This window comes from Vigna umbellata, chromosome 2 (genome assembly GCF_029865625.1).
Source record: "Vigna umbellata cultivar VRB3 chromosome 2, Vumbellata_1.0, whole genome shotgun sequence".
Taxonomy (NCBI): Eukaryota; Viridiplantae; Streptophyta; class Magnoliopsida; order Fabales; family Fabaceae; genus Vigna; species Vigna umbellata.
Genome location: NC_142166.1, coordinates 5,590,415 through 5,608,436, shown reverse-complemented (window position 1 = coordinate 5,608,436; position 18,022 = coordinate 5,590,415). Strand labels below are relative to the sequence as shown.

Genomic DNA, 18,022 nt, shown 5'->3' with positions numbered 1-18,022 from the left:
TTAGCATACCAGAACTTCAATACAAAAAATAATGCTAAAATCGTCGTGCATAAGATCTACTTAAGTTCAACAACAATTACACATAAATCGATACTCCCAACACGACTTTAGTGTTTTAACTTTTAGGAGAAATTACACATCCTTACACGACCCAAATTTATGAAAAAAATGAGATTTGTAACATTATAAAATGAAAATAAGTTAATTATTTAATTAAATATTATTATGTTTATAATATTTATAGTTTATTATTTACTTTTTGTTGTGAATTTAATTATTTTGCTCCTATGAATAAATTATCTAAATTTTCATGAAAAAAATAAATTGAATTATTCTAAGTATTGATTAAAATACTCCAATGTATAAATTAATATTTCAAGGAGAAAATAGTTAATTAAATTTTATCATAACTAAGTATTATTTGATATCATATTAAACGACATAGTAAATTCATAATATTTTTAATGATTAAAATAGTAAAAAAACTTCTCCCATACCTACAACCTATAATTTATGAATATGAATAAATGGGTCTATTTTAAGTCAAATTTATTTAAATTTTAAGTCAAATTTAAAATTAATTTTATGGTGTATATGTATTTTAATTATAAGTTCAATATCTGAAGCATAGGTCAATAAACTAGTCAAAACCTACAAGCATCAGTACGAGTAATTTGTATCCAGAAAAACGCGGCGAAAGACAAAAAAAAAACTAGAAACGTTAGCGCCGTTTATGTTTCCGTACAAACGGCACACAGCAAAGCCAACGCATTGTTTGGACAACGAAAACTGTCAACGAAAGACTGACGCCGTTGGATCCATTAGTTCATTCAAAACTTCAAAGTTCAAAGCTCAAAACCAAACAGTTCTTTCTTTTTTAATTTCATCCTTCTGAACAAAAATTCCTCAACTCGGGTTTCCCTCCTCTCCGACAGTGCTAGGGTTTCACTCTTCGTTCTAACGTTGAACTTTCGTTCTGCAAGTAAAATTCAACAAACACTTAGTAGTTTAAACTAGCGTAGCATGGATTTGGAAGAGGAGCAGGAGTACGAGGAGCAAATGATGGAGGACGAAGAGGACGAGGACGAGGACGAGATCACGCAGGAAGACGCGTGGGCCGTTATCTCGGCGTACTTCGAAGAGAAAGGCCTCGTTCGTCAGCAGCTCGATTCCTTCGACGAGTTCATCCAAAACACCATGCAGGAAATCGTCGATGAGTCTGCTGACATTGAAATTCGACCTGAGTCTCAGCACAATCCTGGTCACCAATCCGATTTCGCAGAGGTATTTTCCTTCATATTCCTTTTTTTCCCCTTTTGTTTTATTATGCAATGTTTGTTAGGTGCAGGCACCAGCTTTTAAGGTGGGTTCCCAAGTGCTCGGATGCTTATCTATTGGTATCAGAACTGGTTGTTGGTGTATCAGAAAGGAGTGCCGACAAAGGTTTCTTACCAATGAGGAAGTTGACTTAAGTGTCACAGGGTGGAAGGGTTGAGTGAAGTGTCACTCAGTGAAGAAATTGAGTACAGTGACACTAAGTGAATAAATTGAGTAAAATGTCACGGAGTTGGGAAGTTGAGTAAAGTGTTACTAAATGAAATGTCCTAGAGTTGAGACGACATAGGTGGTACTATGATAGAGACATGGGTACTATAGAGTGAATTTGTTCGAATTGAGTAGTATGAGATGTTTGGTGTATTGTTTAGAAGGTGTCTGCTTCTCTCTCCTTGATTGCTACGTGTGCTCGGTTCTCTTCCATAAACAACTAGTTTTTTAAGGGTGGATTCCGCAAATACTGGAGTGATTATCATTAGGTTACGTTGAATGCCGAAAAATGGGTACTTGGTTCACTTTGCTGCCGTGTAAATACTATCTCACCGTGTTTTAGATGACAGTTTTACCATAGGAGCTTAAGCAAGTAGTGCTTTCTTTCATTGACTATTATTTTTTATTCATAAATTAGTTAGGTTAACTACTGTAGAAATTTTTTCTTGCTGTCTTTCACCCATTTTTAAATAGGTTCAGGGTTGAGACCTCAATTTGGGTTATGTGAGCACGTAATGAAGTATTAGTGTACTTACTTTTTGTTGGGACAACCTTGTGATAGTTAACTAGTGTTGCTTATAGAGAAGATCGTTCTCATCAGAGACCTGTTATCAATTGCTAAGCTTTTTGAAGTCTCTTTGTATGCTAAACATGATTTGCCTACTAAACTTGTTAACTATTTCAGTCATTATGTTAGTGGAGAAAAAAGAAATGTAAAAGGGATTGGTGCCATGAATATGAAATTTTCAGATTGTTTCATGAGGTTTAGAATGCTGACAGAACAAACCAGGAAATATTTCTGCCTTTTATCCATGTTAATGATCGTTGTTTTTGATCCTGAGACCTATATATCTAGCATATTCTTTTCTTAGGTATCCATGTAGGATACTGTGGTTGAAATTTTAGACGCATCTCCAAAGTTCATTTGTGATTAGATGCGAAGGTAATACTATTTATGAATGCAATTTCCTTGCTGAAAATAGAAACGATGAATGCAATTTATAAGGATATAGATAACTTTTCCTGTGCCCATATCCTATTAAAATAATTATACATAGTTGTAAATAGAGATAAGATGATTAACAATAATGATGAGTTAATTCAAATGTGATTTTTTGCAGACTATTTATAAAATCAGTTTCGGTCAGATTTACTTGAGTAAGCCTATGATGACAGAGTCTGATGGAGAAACTGCCACCTTGTTTCCCAAGGCTGCTAGGTTAAGGAATCTTACGTATTCAGCTCCTCTGTATGTTGATGTCTCTAAGAGGGTTATAAAGAAGGGGCATGATGGTGAAGAGGTCACTGAGACTCAGGATTTCACCAAAGTTTTCATTGGCAAGGTGCCTCTTGATTTGGATAATTTTAATTTTGTTATTCAATGATTAAGCTCAATGACCTTTCAGAGATTACTCTTTTTAATTTTTGTTATTGTTTAATGGTAGGTTCCTATAATGCTTCGGTCTAGTTACTGCACATTATACCAGAATTCAGAGAAGGATTTGACTGAGCTTGGGGAATGCCCATATGATCAAGGTGGGTATTTCGTTATTAATGGGAGTGAGAAAGTTCTGATTGCTCAGGAGAAGATGAGCACCAACCATGTCTATGTCTTTAAGAAGAGGCAGCCAAACAAGTATGCCTACGTGGCTGAAGTTCGGTCCATGGCAGAGTCACAGAACAGACCACCCAGTACTATGTTTGTGCGCATGCTTTCTCGGACTAGTTCCAAAGGGGTAATGCTAATTTTGCAATTTAGTCTTTTCGAGAAGTTGTTTTTCCTGGTTGTGTTTTGTGCAACGTCTGAGTTTATGAATCTTACCATTTCAGGGTTCTTCAGGACAATATATACGTGCCACTCTTCCTTATATTCGAACTGAAATTCCCATCATTATTGTGTTTCGAGCATTGGGGTTTGTTGCTGATAAAGATATATTAGAGCATATATGCTATGACTTTTCGGACACTCAAATGATGGAGTTGCTACGTCCTTCTCTGGAAGAAGCGTTTGTAATTCAAAATCAACAGGTGAGTTCGCTAGTTTTAATTATTATTTGCTTGCAGCCCCAGTGGTGCTTGCTTATCTAGTCTAGAATTTACAATAATTTAGTGAGATCGTTATACAGTGCCTTCCTTTCCCATTTCAGTCTCTGAATTGTTCTTCACATGTTCGGGAGAACAGTCTTTTTTTCTTGAATTGTATATTTAATGTTTCTTAGGTTCCCAAAAATATTAAAACTAAAAAAAAAAGTCTCTTAGAGTTTTTCTGTTGTTGTAAATGGCGTGTTTAATGGCACAAATGAATCCTTTATTTCTAATCTTTTAAAGTACGTTATAGGGAAACCTAATGATGACTAATAATGGATAATGTCCCTAATTATCAGTTGTATACATTTCCCTAGTTACTAAGATCAAATCATATCTTAAATACTCCGTTAAAGTTGGGCCATATATGTCATATGAGCTTGTTGTTGTAAATGTGGTCAATACAAGAGCTTTTCAGGGATTTAGTTAGCATGTTTGCAAGTGGGTTTAGTAATGATTTCTCCACAGAGCACTTTCTCTCTCACGAGATGATGATCAATTTCTCTATGTTTAGTCCATTGATAGAAGATTGGGTTTGATGCAATGTGAATCACAACTTCATTGTCATATATTAGTCTAGTATCTGTGTACCTCTGTATTTTAACTAATGGTGAAGTTACTAAAGCCATATAATCTTGCATGTTTGGTCAAGTACCAATGAGGTAATTAAGTTTTCCTACTAGACAATGATATATTCTAGGGTCTTTCAATGTCTCAACCTAACTCGGAAGAAGCTTCAAATAAGGATCCATAAGACTATTGTTGAGACGACAATCAAACACAGTCTTGGTCAAGATGTCTAAGTCATACTTCCGTTGGCAAGTGACAATGCTAGATGAGAATTGTGCAACTTTGGTGCCAAGGATGTACTGAGTTGACTGAAGTCCTTGGTCTGAAACTATTGTGAAGGTGAGACCTTGAGTTGAGAATTCCATTAGAGTCATTGCAAATGATGACAATGTCATCAACATATACAATAAGATAGATGCACATGCTAAACGAAGAATGAAGTGAATACACCAAGTGATCAACATCACAATGATTCATAGCAAACTCAAGCAAGGTTGAGCTGAGTCAGATGAACCAAGCACACAGAAATTGCTTCAAGCTGTAGAGTGATTGACGAGCTTACAAACAAGATGTGCATCGTTGGAGATTGTAAAGTCGAGCGGCTGATCCATGCACACTTCTTGTAGCTTTTCATGCATAAATACAATTTTGATGTCCAATTGGTGAGGAGGCCAATTGTGGATGGAGGCCATGGCAAGAAAACACCAGACATAGGTGATTTGGGCCACATGTGAAAAAAGTATCCCCAAAATCCAAGCAAAACAAATCAAAGTATAATCCTTAGCCACTACTAAGCAAGCTTTGTAGTGATCAATTGTACCATTGGGTGTCATCTTCATTCTAGACCAAGCAACACTCAACAATGATCTTGTTGGGAGGCAAGAAACAAGCTCCCATGTGTTGATAGCATCCAAATCAGCCAGCTCTTCTAGCTTTGTCTGTTTCCAGTTGCAGTTAGCCATGACTTCACCTATGGACTTATTAGTATAGAAAAAGTCGAAAGAAGAGATAAAAAAATTAGGAAGGAGATAAAAAGTCACAATTTAGAGCAAACACATATAAAGAGTTAATATTACGAGTTGACTGAATACCTTTGTGAATTGCAATGGGAGGTTCAGGTGTAACATGAGATGATGTTACATGAGATGATGTTGGATGATCAATGGGTGACACTTCCATTGGTACTAGTGTCCCATCAGTGGTGTGTGAGAAATGGAGGTGGAATAAGAGCAACTCTAGGTGTTAAGGGAATAAGAGGAATTTTCAAAGTGGCATCTTCAACTATTGTTATCAAAGTGGCATCTAAAACTATTGAAGAAATAAGGGAATAAGAGCAACTGTAGTTGAGGAGAAAAACATTGATAACATTTTTGGAGGTGAGAGTAACCAGAAAAACTACATTTTATGGATTTAAGTAAGAGTTTATTTTTTAGCAGAGTGAGATCATGGACAAATCATGTGCTCCCAAAGATATGGAGGACAAAATGAAGTTCCTTTTCAGGGTTCAAGATGGAGTGGGGAATTTGATTGTTGAGAACAAATGAAAGACGTGATTCATTAGATGACATGTAATAAGAAGAGCATAGCCTAGAAGTGAAAGGAACATTAAAGTGAAGAAGAGTGCAATGTTTCCCCCAAGTGACGACTTTTGTGCCAACAACAATATTTTGTTATGGTGTGTGGGCATGTGATGTTTAATGAAGAATCCCTTGAGTGTAGAAAAGACTAAAACCGGGAAGACAAATATTCTTGCATTATCAATTCGAAATTTTTTAATTTTGAAGCTGAATTGATATTCAATTTCATCTTGAAAAGTAGAGAAAACATCAAGTCACTAAATGTATCATGTAAGATGTTTTCTAATGACAAGAAAAGTGATAGACAAATTACACTTTCAAGGACTATTTTTATATTTCAATATTTTCAAGGGCTGAAGTGGTTGTTTACCCAAATTCTTTCCTTTTATGCATTGCAATATGTTTTCTTTTACTGTACACTCTTTCTGTATGCTGTCAATTGATTTTGCAGTGAGATGGTTATTCATTTTTAATTTCAGATGACTGACATCTGGCATTATTAGTGAATTATGGTAATGGTTAGTTCTTTTTAATTTCAGATTATTTAAAACTTCTATTATTAGTGGAATATGGTGGCATTAAATACACTATTTTACACTTCATGTATATACCATTAGGTAATTTGATTTAATTTCATATAAATTTATCTCAACTGCAGGTTGCACTTGACTACATTGGGAAAAGAGGAGCCACTGTTGGTGTAACCAAGGAAAAGAGAATTAAGTGAGTTTAATTGGATTTTTTAAAACTTCACAGTGATTTTTGCTGCATCCTTTATTAAGTTAGGGTTACACTTGTATCATAATCTGCAGGTATGCTAAGGAGATCCTTCAAAAGGAGATGCTTCCTCATGTTGGCATTGGGGAATATTGTGAGACCAAGAAAGCTTACTATTTTGGGTAAGTTGATTCTTTTTCATATACTGTTTTCTCATTTTGATTACATGGTGAGTATTTATTATACTGTCATTGCCCTGCAGATATATCATTCACCGGTTACTACTCTGTGCACTTGGGCGGAGAGCTGAGGATGATAGGGATCATTACGGAAACAAGAGGCTGGATCTGGCCGGTCCTTTACTTGGTGGCCTATTTAGAATGGTTTGTTTCTGATATTATCCAATTTATTTTTCTTTTACGTAGTAACTTTCTGATTAGTCAATTCCTGACCATTGTAACTTGTGGGGCAGCTATTCAGAAAGCTAACAAGAGATGTCAGGGCGTATGTACAGAAGGTTTGTTCAGACTTCAAGTTACACCTAATTCTGTGTTCATTTTGCATTGCCTAAACCTTTGTACCTCATGAATGTTGTAGTGTGTTGATAATGGGAAAGATGTTAATCTGCAATTTGCTATCAAAGCAAAAACCATCACAAGTGGCCTTAAATACTCACTTGCTACTGGTAATTGGGGGCAAGCAAATGCTGCAGGGACTAGAGCTGGAGTTTCACAGGTATGAATATAAATTATTGCATTATGATTCGAGTAATTTGTTTTTCTAACCTACTATAGAAGAAATAAGACTGATCATTTTGATCTTCTGCTTCAGGTGCTGAACCGCTTAACCTATGCATCCACTTTATCGCACTTGCGAAGACTGAATTCCCCAATAGGGCGTGAAGGTAATCTTTCTTGGTTATTCAAGCATGATCCAGCCTTCATTTTTTCCCTCTTCGCATGTACATTGCTTGCATAAATTAATACTGTAAATGCAATAGGTATTGCTTTGTCAGTTATTTCTATAGTTCACTCAGATTATGCACTATTTCAATACTGCCGATTTATCTAAGTTGTAATTAATACTGTAATTTTTACTTCCAGGGAAGTTGGCCAAACCAAGACAATTGCATAATTCACAATGGGGAATGATGTGTCCAGCAGAAACACCCGAAGGACAAGTGTGTATTTTGCTTTCTAAGCATACTTCATATATTACTTGTTGGAACTCATCTTTCTCTCTGGTATTTATGAGTGTGATTGGGCTATTATATAGGCATGTGGACTGGTGAAGAACCTGGCATTGATGGTCTACATAACAGTTGGTTCAGCTGCATATCCTATTCTAGAGTTTTTGGAAGAATGGGGCACAGAGAATTTTGAGGTTGATGGCCTTCCTGCGTAAAGTTGCTTTGTTTCTCTATCTAGTCCGTATGATTTCTATGCTTAAATTTGTTTGTTCTCCATACGCACAGGAAATTTCTCCTGCAGTGATTCCCCAAGCAACAAAAATTTTTGTAAACGGTTGCTGGATGGGTATCCATCGTGATCCTGATATGTTGGTGAGAACATTAAGAAAGCTGAGACGACGGGTAACTACCATTTCACTTTTGATTCGTTTGGACTGCTTATTTATTTTGTTTGATTGAATCTGTCGGCAGATAGCAATTCCCCAGCTTAAAAAATTGTAGCGAGACATTGTAATAGTAGGTAGGTACAATATGATAATGGTGGCATTATTTTCCAGTTTTAATATTATGGGCCTGACTATTTGATCCTATGACTAGCCAGATGTGATGTTACTTATGAAATTATACATGTGTTTACACGAATATTCATTATATTATTTCTCACATTTATATTCTCCTTTATTGTATCAATTATGAGGTCATTGGACCTATAAATACACGAGTCTGCTGGTTATTTTAGAAAACATGGGGGCTAATTCTAAGGAGACAAATCTCTGTGATTGTGGGATTGCTTCTAAATACATAAACCTATTATTAAGAGCAAAGAGATGGCTGCAATAAAGAATAAAATTACAGCAAGGATAAAATATAAAACTTCCTAAAATACAGAATGAGCAGCTTAGTTTTGACATTATTTTTAGAGGAGGCCATAGTATGCGTCTTTCAAATTGTTGATTTACTGATAACTTCATGATAGAGCCATCTGAATAACCATTATTTACATTCTTTAGGGATTTGATTGATTAAAGTTGCTTAGATGTTTTAGTTGCGGTATGATGCTGATGGTTCTCATGGTTCAGGTTGATGTTAACACTGAAGTTGGGGTTGTCAGAGATATCCGTCTTAAAGAGTTGCGTATATATACAGACTATGGTCGTTGCAGTCGTCCTTTATTCATTGTGGATAAGCAAAGGCTTCTCATAAAGAAGAAGGATATCCATGCTTTACAACAAAGGGTGAGCCAGCATTAACTTTAGTTGGAGTTGACATTGTTTCAGTAATTGCTTAACTCATTATTCAATTTCTTCAGGAATCCCCTGAAGAGGGTGGATGGCATGATCTAGTGTCCAAGGGCTTTATAGAATATATTGACACGGAAGAAGAAGAGACTACAATGATTTCCATGACAATTAATGTTAGTATTATAATTCTGGATTTGAAAAAAGTATACCCTTTATGGAATATGTAGGTTCCTTAATGCAGATAAAGAGGCTATAAAGCAACACAAAATAATTATTGAATAAATGTTACAGGATCTTGTACAAGCTAGGATCAATCCAGAAGAAGCATATTCTGATACGTATACTCATTGTGAAATCCACCCATCACTGATTTTGGGTGTATGTGCGTCCATCATACCATTTCCTGATCACAATCAGGTAAATATGTATTTTTGTGTGTGTATTCATTCTGATTCACATTATCCATCTCACTTATCTTTGATTGGTGCAATCAGTCCCCACGTAATACGTATCAGTCTGCAATGGGAAAGCAAGCAATGGGAATATATGTTACCAACTACCAGTTTCGGATGGTACCGTCTGTTCTTTCTTGTGATTAATCAATGCCTGTTTTTCTGTACGTGTATTTTATTTTAGTTAACTCTGGATTTTACTCCGTGTTTTTGCTCCATTACTTAGGACACCTTGGCCTATGTTTTATATTATCCACAAAAGCCATTGGTCACTACAAGAGCCATGGAGCATCTTCATTTCCGTCAACTCCCAGCTGGAATTGTAACATCATGCATCCTTTCTTTATGTCATTTTGCTGATAATTTAAACATTCTAATACATTTACCCCGTGTGTCTTAGAATGCCATCGTGGCCATTTCCTGTTATTCTGGTTACAATCAAGAAGATTCTGTGATCATGAACCAATCGTCAATAGACCGAGGGTTCTTTCGGTCTCTGTTTTTCCGTTCATATAGGTACGAATGCCCATAATTGGATATTTTCTCCTTTCAGTTGCTATGTTTGGGATTTTTATGACTGCTGCTTTCTTTAACTTTTATAGGGATGAAGAGAAGAAGATGGGAACCCTAGTCAAAGAAGATTTTGGCCGTCCAGATAGAGCTAACACCATGGTGAGAATTTTGGCTTTGGAGGCAAATTACTACTCTTGCTTTGTATTTTTATTTGGGAAAAGATATTGGTTTCTTTTTGGTGGTTTATTGGGGAGTTTCATTTTGCAGGGAATGAGACACGGTTCTTATGATAAGCTGGATGATGATGGTCTTGCACCACCAGTAAGCATATCTGTATTTATACATTTTGTTGTCTGTTCCTGACAAACTTTACAAAGACCAATTTATTATAATTAAATAGGGCACAAGAGTATCTGGAGAGGATGTTATTATTGGAAAGACCACCCCAATATCTCAAGAGGAGGCACAGGGACAAGCTTTACGATACACTAGGCGTGATCACAGCATAAGCTTACGTCACAGTGAAACTGGAATTGTTGATCAAGTAAGTTTATCATATTCATTTACTTCAACATTTTACATGTTGAGTTTGAGTCTATGTTGTTGTGAATGCTTAGTGAATAAGAGGTTTTAAATTTTAATTATTAAAAAAGGAGTTGCTTGACAAAAATAAAATGTCCACATGGGAAGTAAGAGCATATCAATGTATTCCAGAATCCTTAATTCTTGTCGTTACTTTAATTACTGGATTATAATTTTTCTTTTGGTTTTGTAGGTTTTGCTGACAACAAATGCTGATGGATTGAGATTTGTGAAAGTACGAGTGAGATCGGTTCGTATACCACAGATTGGTGACAAATTCAGTAGTAGACATGGTCAGAAGGGTACTGTTGGTATGACTTATACGCAAGAAGACATGCCCTGGACTGTGGAAGGCATCACCCCTGATATTATTGTCAATCCACATGCCATTCCTTCTCGAATGACAATTGGTCAGCTTATCGAGTGTATCATGGGGAAGGTGGCAGCTCACATGGGAAAAGAAGGAGATGCTACTCCTTTTACAGATGTTACTGTAAGTAGCATTCTTCCATCTAATACCCTAAACCTAACAATGTAGACCAAAAGCCAGGTGTCTGTTGTGCAGGGTAAATTATATCTTTTTATAAAAGTCTTCTGTCAATGATTTTTCAACATCACCTGTCGATAAAATTCTTTTTTCGCGTGTTTATCTCAGTACATTGAATATATATGTTGTATATGTTTAAAATTCTATCTTTTATATGTTATCCAAGTGGACAATATCAGCAAAGCTCTACACAAATGTGGGTATCAAATGCGTGGTTTCGAGACTATGTACAATGGTCATACAGGTAGACGTCTCAGCGCAATGATTTTCCTTGGTCCTACATATTATCAAAGACTGAAGCACATGGTTGACGACAAGATCCATTCTCGTGGTCGGGGTCCTGTGCAGATCCTCACAAGGCAACCTGCAGAGGGACGGTCACGAGATGGAGGTCTTCGATTTGGAGAGATGGAACGAGATTGCATGATAGCTCACGGAGCTGCTCACTTCCTGAAGGAAAGGTTGTTTGATCAAAGTGATGCATATAGGGTTCATGTATGTGAGCAATGTGGGTTGATAGCTATTGCAAATCTCAAGAAGAATTCCTTTGAGTGCAGGGGGTGCAAAAACAAAACTGACATTGTTCAGGTGAATGATAGTTTATCTTTTCTGGTAGTCGATGTCTAAACTTTTCCTTGTGCTGATTTTTTTTTTTCCTTTGATTGTCCGTGTAGGTTTTCATTCCGTATGCTTGTAAACTCCTCTTCCAAGAGTTAATGGCTATGGCTATAGCTCCAAGAATGCTTACAAAAGACGTCAAATCTAAAATGAAGGACCAAAAGAAGGGAGCCTGATAAACATCTTTGACTAAAGCCACTGTTCTTATATTCTCGCCTCAAGCTCTCCAGAACTTGGGATATACACGGTATCTAAATTACAGGGACCTTTCGAAAGTGTTGGCAAAGTCACTAGCGAATAGTTTTGTTACATTCCTGATTGATGTTTCCCTTTGCCTAGCAGGTTGGTGCTACCCTTTTGCATTTGCTTTTACTGTTTCTCTATTCAAGGGTGCTCATTCTTAGCGATTAATATTACCAAGCAGTGTATATACAAGTGAAGAATATTTAGAATCCTTGAGCTTTCTTCTTATTCACTACAGCATAGATGGGTTAGTATTAAGAGAAAAGCAAAGTTAGCGGACGTTTCTGTTATAAACTTAGACTGGGTAGAACTGTACAAGTGTCTTGTGTCCAGTCAACCATTTATTCCAACCCCAATTTTGGCAATCCCTTTATGGTTTACTGTTAAAAGTTGTATAAAAGAAGTTAGCAGATGATTTAAATTTAGTTGTATAGCAGTTTTTAAGTTCAATTATTGTACAATTTAAAGAAATGAGCTAATTTGTTTAACAATGCAGTATGTTGAATGGCCAAGGAGTTTTGTCTTCTGCCTCTTCCTCCTTATACTTCACAGCCTATGGTGATGCTAATTGGGATAATTGCTTACATACCAAAGCAAAATCGGTTTCTATATCTTTTCAATCGTTCCTTGGTATCATGTACATGAAAAAGGGAAGTCATCGATTGTAATTTGTATCAAGCTGTTATATCCATAATTACTAACTTTACAACTTTCAAAAATACATGTTTTTAAATAGTTCTCCACAACTTCTTTTGCTATCTCTCTCTTCATATCATAATTCATCAAAAGACATTATTTTTATTTTTTATTTCTTCACCTGTAATTGACTTTTTCAAAAGGATCTTCTTAACTTATTATTAACAAAATCTTCAGAAATAATGTTTATTTTATCCACTTTGAAAAACTATCAGTCTCTATTTATTGATTTTACCATATTATTTGTCAGCTAATTTTGATAAAAATAAAATTGAATAATTTCACAATCATTAAACATAACTTTCTTTTAATTTTCTTTTAATTTTCTTTTGACTTTAAGTTTATGTAAAAATCTTAAACTTATTACATATTATGTACATAGAAAAAAAGAGAAATTTTTACTTTCGCGGCTTCCTTCCAATCTCTTATCTAGAAGTTTGAGTAATAATATGAAGCATGTTTATATTCATTTAATAAAATGGTTATTAGAAACTAAATTTTTGTTTTTAAAAAAAGAATAAAAAATAAATATATATATATATATATATATATATATATATATATATATATATCTTCATTTTTAGCACTTCCCATGCAATGAAATAAATTGGACTTGTTTGACAAAAATGCTTTTATTTTGTACTTGTAGCAATTAGACCTTCGTTTACTATTTAAACCATGATTAAAGCAGACAGAAATTTCTTTCATCCATATATTTTTTCCTATTATGCTACAGAATTGTTTTACATTCATGATTTCATATTTTTAACACATTTTGTATTATTTAATTATAATTTATTAGAAACCAAAAAATATAAGAAACTAAATATATAAAACATGAAAACTAGAAATATAATTTGCAAAAGGTATGAGTTATAATTTGTCCTGGACATAATTAAAGATTTGATAACTTTTTCTTTTTCTGGAGAAAAAGTTAATTTAGTTTTATTTTACTTCTGTATTCAATCTATAACAGAAAAAAAACTTGTATATGGTTTTAAATAATGGTTCGTATAATGAATTATGATTTATGCAGTATATTATTACATTTCAACAAAAATTATCATATAAAAGGTAAAATTGAAAAATTTAAGCATACTTTTTTACACGAATTCATTCGAAGTAACTTATTTGTTTTTAAAAGGTAATTGTTACGGAAAACATGCTTAAGCCTATTAATGTTTGTAGAATAGATTAGTTTTTTAGCCATCAAATTAACCGCAGCTGCATCCTTACCTTATAAATAAATAGACAAAGCATTTGAATGACATTGAAAATATGCAAAGAAGAGGCCACCATGAAGCAGGAAGATGAAAGATCAAAAGGATGAGTGCAAATACGTGAAGTTATTTTGGTTTACCTTTCTCAGTTTCAAATCTACCGAAAGAAGTTTGATTGTTGATAGCGACGACAAAAATGTTTTACAAAATAACAGAAAAATCGTTACTATAATTTATTTGAAAATTACAAAAAAACTTTCAAAAGAAAAATGGTTTTCAAAACCAAATTTAGTTAGTATTAAAGTAAACAAAATATTGAAACTTAAGATTACAAGTCATTAAACACGTTTTAGTTAGCTTTCACTTTTCCATCAATCTCTTGACAAGTAATTAAATTACATGCAAAATTAAACACTACAAATAATGTCATGTTTTTTCTTCTCTAAAATTGTGAACAACTAAGAACTTGAGAAGGAAATCCAGGCTAGGCTACTTGCCTTAAGATGGGTTTACACACTCACAAACCTGGTATGCTAATTGCAATATTTGTATGTTGAACAACCAAACCAGCTAATAAAACTGAACAAATGAATGGTTTTGCCAAATACACAGTAAAACCATAACTGAATAGTATCAAACTACAATAGCACAAATAGTTCCCTCTGTATTTTATCCACCAACACTGAAGTTTCTTTTTCCCTTTTTTTAACATCAGTACTTTGAGATTCAAACAGAAACATGTAGGTCACAAACTAAACCCGGGACACAAGCCAAAAATAAGAATAAAGGAAACAAAAGAATACGTAAAAAACCAAGGCATAATATACATATTATCTTCTTGACAATTGGCTTCAGCTCTTACCTGATCATGGGAACTGAAATAGGAATCCGGTCCCAACGTCAAGTCCATGGCAGCTGCACAGGGATGGATTCAATGGCGGTGGTTAGCTGCAAAGCTAACACCCAACTTATGGCTTCCTCTTATTTTCACGAGTTTCGTTCGTGCAAAGATTGATGAGTAAGCTCAAAAAGTATATTTTTTTCCCCAACATACATCTTTATAAATAATAAAAGTGAGAACAAAGTGAGGGGGAATCCTCAAAGTTCAAACCAAGGTCAGAAAAAGCTTACCCTGCTGGCCAGGTAGTGTTAGGCTCGTATTCGTATAAAAATATTAAACCATCTATTGCATAGATAGCTACTTAACCATTCCCTGATGAAGTCTATATAAAACAAGAGTAGATGATGATATATCCCATGTTATAACATTCAATTGATCACTACAAAATCCTACTTACGTAGACACCCAAAGCTTTTAAACTTAAAATTGATAAAATAGGAGATTATATGAGCAAATGCACCCAGCCAAACAAACTCATCTGCAGCAGTGCAGCAGAGCATATGCAACCAAACAGCAACAAAAGCTTGACACGATTAATTTTGTAAGGATTGTGAACTACTCATACATGCAATCATGCATGAAAAAGTCGAGAAGAAAATAAAGCAAAAAGGAAATCTAAGAAGCACCAGGCAACAACAACTTCAGAATTTTGCAATGTAAGCATATTAGCCGAAAGTCTGCCAAAAGATGGGCTCTCACATACCCTGCAACCTAATATGTTAATTGCCAGTATTTGAAAGGAACAAGAAATAATGTTGAAACAAGCAGCTAATAAAACAAAACAAATGAATGGTTTTGCCAATCACCTAGCAACACCAAAACTGAATAATATAAAAACTACAAAAGCACAAGCCCGAGTCCAGATGGTTTCAAGGCATTACGAATCCTATAATTGTACAAGTAGTAGTGAAGCTGTCCATCTCCCGGTCCAAACTTGAGCTCTTTGAGGAAACTCTCATTGTGCATCACATCCAAGGCATTGAAAACATCAAAATCCTTTTGCTTTGCTACAATTAGCACATCATTCATCAACTGAGTCAATGGGGTTTTGGTGGAGACATTATAATAAGAATAAGCAGCTTTCAAAGTTGAGTAATTTTGATTTCCAAGGATCGAAGAGGGGAGTGTATAGAAGCTGCAGAAGTCAGTGATCTCATGATTCCCCGGACTCTCCACCAAGAAACTATCCACCACATTCTCATTGGGAAGTAGCCAGTGCTCAACATCATTTTCATCAAAATCAGGTGCAACAACAAACTGGCTCAAGTAATTTCTAAGTAGCCGAGTAACAGCCGGGACATCCCGAAGCTCCATTTTCCTGAATCCAGGGGTAACAGGAGAATCTGGCAATTTGTAAAGTTTTATTGTGCGACTCATCGTCATCCTAGCACCAAGCCTTGAAAACCCAACATCAATCAGCTTCTTCGGATTCAATGATCGGTGCCAATACTGACAAGTCGTGATTGGTGTTGGAAGCACAACCCCAGCTGTATAAGCCGCCTGCCAAATATTTTCCAGATGAACCCTCCTAGTCACCTCCTTGATCATAACAGGCGCAAGCCTCTTCGACCTGAGCTTCTTATGAACACACAAGAAATTGATCTCAGCCATCTTCACAACATCCTCATTAACTCTGATCCTTGCTGGTACGCCACTGATGAAAGCAACCAACTTCTTCGAGGTCTTGGCACGCACACCAATGTGCCAACTCCGGTAATACCCCGGAACGCGCAACGCCCACCTGAGAAACTCCTTGGAATAGTTGAACCTGAACATGTTTTCATCATCCTCAACATAGTTATTCTTCAGCAGAACATAAACCTCATCACAGGTTTCCGAAGAGTCCATGTCACATGTGGTCCACTCATAAGCACTAGGAAGGTTATAAGGCTCCTGCTTAACCTCAGACAAAGGTGTCGGGGGCTCAATGGGGCCTTCAGTCAAACTTGCGTCCCCAACATCCTTGTACTGTCCAACAGGTTGTGTTTCCCAGAACTTATGCCTCTTACCAAGAGTCATTGAGTCTTGGAAACTTTGCACAATGGTTTCCAACGAGGCGTTGTTGGAAACCGCTGAGTCTCCATGAACAAGATCTGGTTTTGCATTTGGAGACCCAGATGGGACACTGCTATCACCCATATCAATTATCAAAAAATCCCAAAATCCCAACTCTGCAGAAATATAAAATAAAACAAAATAAAAACACAACCCCTGGCAGTGAAAACGAAATTAATTGAAACGGAGATTCAAACACTGAAACAATAGAACCTTGATCCGGTGGAAACCGAAACAAAATTATAAGGCAATTGGTGCGGAATTAAAATCAAAACACGAAGATTGAGAAAAGAAGCACAAATTAGAGAGTGAACGAAATTAAGATAAACTCACGATGTGGGATGAAAACGATGATTTAGATCGAAGGTGAGAAAGAGTGGCGAAGAAGGATAGGAATCAGGGTTACTTGGTTCGATAGCGAAAGTATCTATGTGATGTGGTTTCTGAAGAGAGGGGTCACCAAGATGCGTGCTGAAAGAAGCATTGGGGAAGACGAAGGTACGGAACCACTGTTTTTATCCCATGCGACGGGTTAACCAAAGATTCATTCTTTGGGTTATGTTAACGATAATTAACGATAATTAACTTACCTAATTCTATATTACATTTTTGTTTTTCAATTCTGTTATGGTAAATAAATATAAAAACAAACTTTCATTTATTTTTCTATTACACATTTAATTCCACATCTCACGCTTTTCCAAACTTTATAAAAATATTTAGAATTTTTTTTATCCAGTACACAATTTTTAACGTATTTTTTTATGGTGTGTTTGAAAAAGAATTTTGAAAGTATTTTATTTCACACACAATATGTTACTTTTAATTAAATAATAGGTTTATATACATGCATATATATATATATATATATATATATATATATATATTCTAGACAGGTAATATAATTTTTAGAATATTTTCACTATAAGATGACTTCCAATTGAAAATTAATTTTATTTGTTAATCTATAACAATTACAATTACTTAGAGATTGTAAAGTAACATGACTAATAATCTATAAGTCAATATAAAACAAATCATACTTAAAATTTATGATAAGGTTTATATTTCGACTCTTGATACTTAAACCAAATTGTTGAACAAAATGAAATTATTATTACTATAAATGAATTTTTAAATAATTTTCAGAGATATAATTATATAATGATGTTATGAAGAAATATACACTCCTTAATTATATTTATAATTTAATTATTTATAGCTCATAAATTCATAATGATAGCTCAAAAGTAATTATAATGATCTTTTAA

At 35.0% G+C, this 18,022-nt stretch overlaps 2 protein-coding genes across 2 annotated transcripts; one reads left to right on the top strand and one right to left on the bottom strand.

The window, feature by feature from the left end:
* Positions 1-861: 861 nt before the first annotated feature.
* LOC124839296 (DNA-directed RNA polymerase II subunit RPB2-like) lies at positions 862-12,330 on the top strand. The gene is given in 26 exon segments (XM_088105867.1): positions 862-1,284; positions 2,667-2,888; positions 2,991-3,281; positions 3,376-3,573; positions 6,436-6,500; positions 6,590-6,676; positions 6,757-6,877; positions 6,967-7,011; positions 7,092-7,229; positions 7,326-7,398; positions 7,598-7,674; positions 7,770-7,877; positions 7,969-8,085; positions 8,763-8,918; positions 8,993-9,097; positions 9,216-9,341; positions 9,419-9,496; positions 9,603-9,698; positions 9,777-9,892; positions 9,979-10,048; positions 10,157-10,210; positions 10,290-10,433; positions 10,665-10,968; positions 11,185-11,606; positions 11,693-11,796; positions 11,798-12,330. Coding segments are annotated over 26 exon segments (3,606 nt in total). The 5' UTR covers positions 862-1,023; the 3' UTR covers positions 11,826-12,330.
* A 3,044-nt stretch (positions 12,331-15,374) lies between these two features.
* On the bottom strand, positions 15,375-17,296 carry NMT1 (myristoyl-CoA:protein N-myristoyltransferase). Its single transcript, XM_047315071.2, has 2 exons — positions 17,085-17,296; positions 15,375-16,867 (listed from the first exon to the last, which is right to left on the bottom strand). Exon 2 carries the CDS (start codon positions 16,833-16,835, stop codon positions 15,534-15,536), a length of 1,302 nt encoding a protein of 433 aa, XP_047171027.1. The 5' UTR covers positions 16,836-16,867; positions 17,085-17,296; the 3' UTR covers positions 15,375-15,533.
* Positions 17,297-18,022: the final 726 nt, after the last annotated feature.

What these genes read in the sequence shown, in the direction of transcription:
- NMT1 (XM_047315071.2), bottom strand. Translation starts at nt 16,835, where the DNA reads ATGGGTGATAGCAGTGTCCCATCTGGGTCTCCAAATGCAAAACCAGAT.